An 8,316-nucleotide genomic window follows, 5' to 3' on the forward strand; every position below is an offset into this window, starting at 1 on the left:
TTTGGTGGAGCGTAGGAGGATTTCTGGGTATGGGAGTGTGCCCATGTCGCCTCCGGAGAAGGAGTTGAAGAGGATGGCACCTGTGCAGAGGATCGTGAGGTCGAATTCCTACACATTGGAGACTCCAAGTCCGCATCTTGCTGACCTGCTGAAGAAGAGTTCAGCTGGTCATTCACCAACTAGTCAGTCACCAACTGGTCATGTGACCAATTCCCGGGGGCCTGTGGATCTGAAGAAGGTGAAGAGTAAGGTGGATTCGCGGCTGGTGTATCATCGAAATCAAAGAAAATATCCTCAAAAGCTGGAATGAAGAAAGCTCTGGGAAATACTCCGTCATCTCAGATCTCCAAGCATCCCGGATTATCGGCTATTGGGAAGTTGAAGGTACTCAGAGTGCCCAAGAAGGCGGATGGGGAGCTGCTGAAAAAGCCTGAAGGAGAAGGGGTCAAAAAGAAGGAAGTTACTAAGGATGAATCCATTCCTCAAAATCAGAATGAAATTTCGGAATTTCTGTCCAAGATTGAGGCAGAGCACAAGGTGAGGACGCAAGAATTGCTAGAACTTCAGTTGGAGGAGCAGAGAAAATTCCGAGAGACTTTCAATGAGCAGCAGAAGCTTCTGATGGAGTCATTGAGGAAGACATTTCCGGAGATGACTGTGACTGAGGATTCCAATGGGAATGATACCACGGTGACCACGCCGCTGAGTTTAGATCTGGGAGACAGTGAGTGGACAAATCCGTCGCTAAGTAGCTCATCTTCAAGGATGAACAATAGCACTTTGGATTCAACTCTAGGAGGAAGCTCCAGAAATCCTGTGATTCCAGAAATTTTTGGTCTCCTCAAATAAACTTCCATTATTAACATAATTTCATTTATTGATTCCTTTCAAATTGTTAGTCGGAAATTTCAAAGCAGAAGAATTAACAGATCTTATCATTCGTGAAAAATAAAACGATCTAAAATCAATTATTTTCATTTACTTCAATTTCTTTTCACAAAAATATATATTTCATCAGCATTTTCTTTTTTATGTAAAAAAAAAAGAACAAAAATCAATTTAATTACAAGAAAATTAACGTTTGACATATCTAATTATTTGAAGAACAAAAGATTTTTTCCACTCTTACATTACTGCAATTATTTTACACTTCCGTTTACTCTTCACAGCAGTTCATGTGACAATGTCAATCAGAGATAATAAATACATAATGAATTACACATCTGTTATTCCTAAACTTCTTTTTATAATAGATATATCAAGTGGATAAATCAATTAAATTATCATTCATTCTTTTAAATTAGAATCCTCAGATAATTGCTATATGGTATATGAATGAAATATCTGTGTAAAAAGAAATATCTTAATTTTGTATTTTTCTTTAATTCTCCCAAAGGGAATATTTTGCATCTAAATTTCTTTTCTTATTTTACATTATGTTCTCACATTATTCATCTTGAAAATCGTAACTAAGATTAATTTCTAAAGACAAAGGATTGAGATAACGTCTTCTTTACATAAATCATGAAAATAACTTCTCTCGTAATTCAAGTATTCTGCAGTTAATTACACAAGTATAAATTGAATTGAATTTAAACGAATATTCGTCTGTTAATGATCTTTTTTCATTTCAAACGATTTCCTTATACACCCTCCGTTGTATCTCACTCTGTGTCCCTCTGTACATTCATTCACACGTCCCCTTTAGCCGTCTTCTTTTGGTGGTGTAAACCATCCTGTAATACAAATGTTAATAACATCAATTCTAGGAAAATATTTTTTTTTCTTACTTTTTTTGAATTAATTTATTTATCATAAAACCATGTAACTGATTAGTCCTAATAAATCTTACCGTTCTTCTCGTGAATTTGTACAAGTGACTTGAAACTCTGTTGAGCACGTGCTAGGCTATACTGGCTCTGTGACAAAACCTGTAAAATATAGCAATACCATTTATTGAAATATTTGCTAAATATGAAGATTTTATTTAAAGTAACTGGAGTACGCAAGTAAGTAAGTAACTGGATACAGTCATTATATTAAATGTTACAATAATTTTAAGACTGGTTTGCAATTTTAAGACTCTAAATTTAAGATATCAATATTAAAAAAGCCTAAAAGAAAATCCTCGCAATGTTATATAAAATCTAAAGTATAAATATATTAATACATAGATATCATACCTTCGTTGGTCCAAACTGAATGCGTGCTTTTCCCTTGACTAGTGTTGCTGCAATTTGCATGATTACAGCTTCAACAGTATACGCCGAACTCCATCCTTGCTTTGTCAGCAACTCCATGCAAATTGCTCCACCAACAAGAACATATCCTCCTGCAAAATAATCATTAATTATAAGTGTATGAATGTTTCGACATTAATATTATTAATATAAAATATTTTTCAAGAGAGAAAAGTATATTATAATCTCCTGATTTTTCACCCTCAAAAATTTCCACCCTACACAACCTGGGGTGTGAACCGGTTCTAATCGATTTTGAACCGATTCATAGACGATAACTTTTTTTTCTGAAAATCAATTTCATAACTATTCTGGGAATCTTGAGTGATGAAAATAATGCGAAAATACTAAATCTCAAAGAAAAGCTTATGTAGAGAAAATAATAAAAAAAATCCTGCACCTTCGCATAATCATACATACCCGAAATTATGGGATGCACAACACGTACAAATGGAGGTTCAAATGGATAAGTCTCCTTGAACATTATATTCAGCAATATGCTATCTTTACCCTCCTTCTCTTTGAGCATCACGAGATCGTTGTGCAGCGGGCTATCTGGATCGACAGACATTAGTCGTATATTCCATTCATATATAGAGTCATTAACGAGCTCTATAGAATACATGTTGTTTTTGAACGAATCTGAACGATAAATGTCTCGCAATTCTTTCATTAAACGGTCGGTGGCTTGGACAGATCCAGATACTGAGCCCTGCTTAAATATTTAAAATGCAAATATAAGATAAATAATAATTCACAAATGTCAATTTGAATAGATAATAGAGGCTCTTTATGCTACTAGATTCTTAAGACATTAACAGAAAATTTTCCATTACATACTTTTTATATTTGATTAGTTCATGTTTTGTAAAAACTTAAATTTGTACTCTATTTTATTTCTATTGTAATACCTTTAGATAATCTTGTCGTTGACTTTGTCGCAGTCTTTCTAATGTTGCTAAATGCTCCACTTCCATTTCGTCCTTCTGACACAATGGAAGTAGAAGAAAACATATGAATCATTAATTAAAAAAAAAGAATATTATTATTAATAAAAAATAGTGCTTCTTACCTTATTTGTACTACGTCCTTCATCCATCTCCAAAGGCAAATCCTCCTCTGCTTCGCTTTCTTGATCACTTTCACCCACAGCATCATCCAAATCATCACCGTCTGACTCATTTTCATCAATGGATTGAGCTTGCGAATGTACTGCAGGAGGAGGATTTGGTTGCTGTAGTGGCAAAGCCAAGTTATCCAGATCAGGCGGCAAAGGGCAGTTGTGTAGTCGACAGAGTTCTCTTATCAAAAGACCCACCTGTACAAAACATAGAAATATATTAGTCAATATACAAATCCACATATAATAAATATTGCCCAGCGCACAATAACATTTGTTTAGTTAACATGCTTTTGACATTTCAAAGAGAGTGAGTGAGATCTAGATCTAGTCATCTCGCCCATTCTCATGGGAAATTTTAAAAACATATTTATAAACAAAAGTTTTAACTCACTGGTCAGTCGCTGGTCATAATGCCCAACGCACAATAACTTTTGTTTAGTAAATATGTTTTTGATTTTTCAATGAGAGTGAGTGAGATCTAAATCTAGTCATCTCGCTCACTCGAATGGGAAATTTTGAAAACATGTTTACAAACAAAAGTTATTGTGCGCTGGACTTAACTCACTAACACAATAACTTACTTGATTAATAACATGATTATCCCTTCCATGTGTATTGCTCAGAATTTGGACAGCATTTGTCACGCTGGTTTCCTCACTTTCGGCAAACCAAACTGGCGGTGTGGAAGGGTATGTTTCCTTTAGGAGAATATAAATACAGTGTTTCAAAAATCTAGTTTAGTTTCCTATTAATTCAGGCTCTGTGTTTTGATATGGAATTACGGGTGGCATATGCATATATAAAAGTGATTTGTCCAAAGTGGTAGGACAAAATATGGAGGACAAAGAGGGATAAAGCGAGAGAGAAGAAAGAAGGCACGCAAATAATAGTTTTTATCATACTCTCTCCGACTCAACGAGATGGCCTTTGTGCGTATACACACAATCTTTGAAGAGTTCTCTCAATGCGAAAGAGACAATGCGCTCTCATATAATTGTCAAATCTACTACAATTGTCATCTACGCACTTGAACGAGGTCTTGCAATTGCAATTACTAAGACTTCTTGGTGTAAGGTACCAGCAAAGTTTTTTACTAAGGTCTTACAAATTAAGCTGATGCAGGTGAAATTATTTGGGAAAATTGTAATGATATGGCCACTTTAATGATATCAGAATGGATATTTCGGGAGAGACAATACTTGACATATAATTTCATGTGCATACATGTATAAACAAATTTGGGGCGAGAAAAAAGGTGCAATATCTCTACAATAGGACGTATTAAAAAAATGAGACACTCACTGTAATATTGGCATGGATGTCATAACGTTTTCCATTTTTCCCAATAAATCTGCACGTTAGTTCATCAACACTTGCATTCAATATTTGAAATCGTTCATGGGCCTTTGTAAATGTTTGTTCTAATGTCTTTATCTCCAATTTCAGTGTATTTAAGCACGCCATTGTAAACTTTTCTGCGCCAGCCAGTCACAATCTGCTATGAAAAATTTTTAACTTTTCATACGCCCACACCTTCTAAATTACTCTCATTTACACAGTTTTCCACAAGAAACACTAAACATACGTATTTTCTATATTTTTTTCATAAGTCTACACTACTCAATGGATTTTTTTGGCCAAAAAAGAAATTTTCTTTCAGACTATTATTCACTTCCCCAGAACAGAGCTAAATATGTTCAAAGATGGCTGCCTTCTTATACAAAAACATCCGAAGTTTATTCGGCTGCCAATCGGTTTGTCAAAATTTTCGCCGTAACCCAGTGCATCATGCACTTATCACAATATCACTTACCATTTATTATTTGTTGGGTGCTCTCGGACAGATGGCGCTGATGTACATATCTTATTCCCACGAATTTTGTCTACCTGAACAATCAAAGAGGTTAGAAACATTTTTAAACCACAAAAGCTGCTTGTCGCGCAAAAATGTCGTATCCGGGATAAAAGAAGTTTGTATGTGTCATGTATTTTGGTGCATTTTTATTGTGCTTCCGGACAGATGACTGATGCCATCAGGATGGAAATGAGGCAGTACAGGACACAAGCAATCAAACTTGAAGAACGTTTGAAGAATATGAAGCAACTGGCAAGGATGAACAATAGCACTTTGTATTCAACTCAAGAGATTCAGGATGATCTAACCCAGGGCTATGTTACTTGTAAATCCTTTGAATCAGGATCGGATGTGGTGACTGAAGTTGAGGTTGTTTGGGATGTTGAGGATGGTGGGAAGGAGTCGCCGTTGTTTGTGCCTTCGGGGGAAGGGAAGAACGCTAGTAAGGATTGTGATGATTTGGCTCTGGAGGAACTTACGTCGAATCTGTCCATTTCTGTGCCTTTGGTGGAGCGTAGGAGGATTTCTGGGTATGGGAGTGTGCCCATGTCGCCTCCGGAGAAGGAGTTGGAGAGGATGGCACCTGTGCAGAGGATCGTGAGGTCGAATTCCTACACATTGGAGGCTCCAAGTCCGCATCTTGCTGACCTGCTGAAGAAGAGTTCAGCTGGTCATTCACCAACTAGTCAGTCACCAACTGGTCATGTGACCAATTCCCGGGGGCCTGTGGATCTGAAGAAGGTGAAGAGTAAGGTGGATTCGCGGCTGGTGTATCATCGAAATCAAAGAAAATATCCTCAAAAGCTGGAATGAAGAAAGCTCTGGGAAATACTTCGTCATCTCAGATCTCCAAGCATCCCGGATCATCGGCTATTGGGAAGTTGAAGGTACTCAGAGTGCCCAAGAAGGCGGATGGGGAGCTGCTGAAAAACCCTGAAGGAGAAGAGGTTAAAAAGAAAGAAGTTACTAAGGATGAATCCATTCCTCAAAATCAGAATGAAATTTCGGAATTTCTGTCCAAGATTGAGGCAGAACACAAGGAGCAAGAATTGCTAGAACTTCAGTTGGAGGAGCAGAGAAAATTCCGAAAGACTTTCAATGAGCAGCAGAAGCTTCTGATGAAGTCATTGAGGAAGACATTTCCGGAGATGACTGTGACTGAGGATTCCAATGGGAATGATACGACGGTGACCACGCCGCTGAGTTTAGATCTGGGAGACAGTGAGTGGACAAATCCGTCGCTAAGTAGCTCATCTTCGGTGCTGAAGACACCAAAAATGAGGGAAAATTCCCTGGATCGTGTCACGCAGGTCTTCCTGAAGCAGCATCTCACGCAGGTGCGACAGGAGCAAAAGAATCTGTCACCACGGAGCCTGAGAGCCGCTTCGGTGATCAACGCGCACGTCAGGGGATATCTGGTGAGACGTCTGATGCGTACAGAAGCTGTGCAGCAGATCATCCAAACATTTCACGATACCCGTGTATTTCTCATTGAACTCCACATTCTTTATAACACATTCTTTTCCCCTTCTAAAGAAATTCTTTATAAAGCAAGCAATGCATTGATGACGATATTCAGAAGACAATAAAAAAGGAAAGTGGATTATATAAACATGTATTTTATTAAATGATTGAAATTAAAATGGCGGTTTAAAAACAAAATTTTTCTTCTTCTTCTTCTTCTATTTTACGTGTCACTGGTTACTGGCTTGTAATTCTGAGCTCCTGTTCATGAGCCATGTCTCATGTTAGCAGAAATTCTGACTTCCGGTTCATGAGCCCATGTAAGAAAATTTAATAAAAATTAATTTCATTCAAAAAAAATAATTTCCTCAAATTTCTCCTACGGCTCTGATTTACAAACCAGTAAACAAAATTGGTAGCCAAACTCATCCCCAATAAAACCCATAATGTCTCATGTTAGCAGAAATTCTGACCTCCTGTTCATGAGCCCATGAACATGACCCATGTAAGAAAAATTCAATAAAAATTAATTTCATTCAAAAAAAATAATTTCTAAAAAAAAAAATTCCTACGCTCCACCAAAGGCACAGAAATGGACAGATTCGACGTAAGTTCCTCCAGAGCCAAATCATCACAATCCTTACTAGCGTTCTTCCCTTCCCCCGAAGCCACAAACAACGACGACTCCTTCCCACCCTCCTCAACATCCCCAACAACCTCAACTTCAGTCACCACATCCGTGGTGACAAGTTTACAAGGTTTACAAGATACAAGATTTACAAGTAACATAGCCCTGGGTTAGATCATCCTGAATCTCTTGAGTTGAATCCAAAGTGCTATTGTTCATCCTTGCCAGTTGCTTCATATTCATTTTTTTATTGTTCTAGAATTTCGCATGTTATTTTAAATATAATATGAGACACAAAAAATAAAATTAAGAAAATTAAAAACAATAAAAATTAGTTACCAAGAAAATAATTTTAATTAATTAATTAATTATTTATTGTACACGGGCCTAATGGCCATTTTGTACAGAATTACATTTCCATTTGTTATACATTTCATGTGTTTGTCATATTTCAAAGTTTAGTTGATACTCTAACTGAAAATACAAGATTTTGGATCTACACTTCCAACAGATTTGCAAATTCATAGCAAAAAGAAAATTTATTTTTGTTTGCCACTACTGGTCTGGATCAAGCCATAAAGTGAGACTTCGTAGAAATGTGGGCCCTACACTCCTTTGAGTCTTTCCTACACATAGCTTAAATCTCCAGTGATTCTCCGATAGAAAGAGATGCAGCGATGTCATCACTTTGGAGTCAACCAGCGCCTCATACACGATTCAAAACCAGCTTTCTCATCTAATCCACTATCCCGCTATAATATCAATGTATCTCCCTCGGTATCTCCTCTTATCAGTTTGCTGAATCTGATGATCCCTTTTCTATCTTCTATCTCTCGACAATTTTTCACCACTACTAATCGGCGACTGCATTTTTTTTCTTGATCTTATTGCCTATTGCAATCAATTTCACATAATTTCTTCACTGTCATCTAATTTATTCTTTGCTTTAACATAACTTTTTTTTCAATAAAGTACTTCTTTGGTCCCAACTTAAAGAGGGATGGGT

At 36.8% G+C, this 8,316-nt stretch overlaps 1 protein-coding gene and 1 long non-coding RNA gene across 5 annotated transcripts; one reads left to right on the forward strand and one right to left on the reverse strand.

Annotated features, from left to right (window-relative positions):
* Nucleotides 1-964: 964 nt before the first annotated feature.
* LOC129799409 (ubiquitin-conjugating enzyme E2 Q2) lies at nt 965-5,116 on the reverse strand. Of its 4 annotated transcripts, none has more exons than XM_055843246.1 (8): nt 4,666-5,116; nt 3,945-4,061; nt 3,313-3,558; nt 3,152-3,226; nt 2,661-2,955; nt 2,184-2,332; nt 1,853-1,931; nt 965-1,736 (listed from the first exon to the last, which is right to left on the reverse strand). In XM_055843246.1, the coding sequence occupies exons 1-8, from the start codon at nt 4,825-4,827 to the stop codon at nt 1,705-1,707; spliced, it is 1,155 nt and encodes a 384-aa protein (XP_055699221.1). In that variant the 5' UTR covers nt 4,828-5,116; the 3' UTR covers nt 965-1,704. The 4 variants fall into 4 exon arrangements, with proteins under 4 accessions (XP_055699221.1, XP_055699222.1, XP_055699225.1 ...); XM_055843247.1 differs by having other exon boundaries at nt 3,152-3,223; nt 4,666-5,089; XM_055843250.1 differs by having other exon boundaries at nt 2,661-2,952; nt 3,152-3,223; nt 4,666-5,079.
* Nucleotides 5,117-6,877: 1,761 nt separating this feature from the next.
* Nucleotides 6,878-7,724, forward strand: LOC129799411 (uncharacterized). The gene is made up of 3 exons (XR_008751513.1): nt 6,878-7,002; nt 7,086-7,187; nt 7,267-7,724. It is a non-coding gene; the product is annotated as an uncharacterized LOC129799411 (long non-coding RNA).
* Nucleotides 7,725-8,316: the final 592 nt, after the last annotated feature.

This window comes from Phlebotomus papatasi, chromosome 1 (genome assembly GCF_024763615.1).
Source record: "Phlebotomus papatasi isolate M1 chromosome 1, Ppap_2.1, whole genome shotgun sequence".
NCBI lineage: Eukaryota > Metazoa > Arthropoda > Insecta > Diptera > Psychodidae > Phlebotomus > Phlebotomus papatasi.

What these genes read in the sequence shown, in the direction of transcription:
- LOC129799409 (XM_055843246.1), bottom strand. Translation starts at nt 4,827, where the DNA reads ATGGCGTGCTTAAATACACTGAAATTGGAGATAAAGACATTAGAACAA. An exon ending in AAGGACGTAGTACAAATAAG is followed by an intron (nt 3,227 to 3,312) that starts GTAAGAAGCACT and finishes CCATTGTGTCAG; the next exon opens with AAGGACGAAATGGAAGTGGA. An exon ending in TTCAGTTTGGACCAACGAAG is followed by an intron (nt 1,932 to 2,183) that starts GTATGATATCTA and finishes TATATTTTACAG; the next exon opens with GTTTTGTCACAGAGCCAGTA.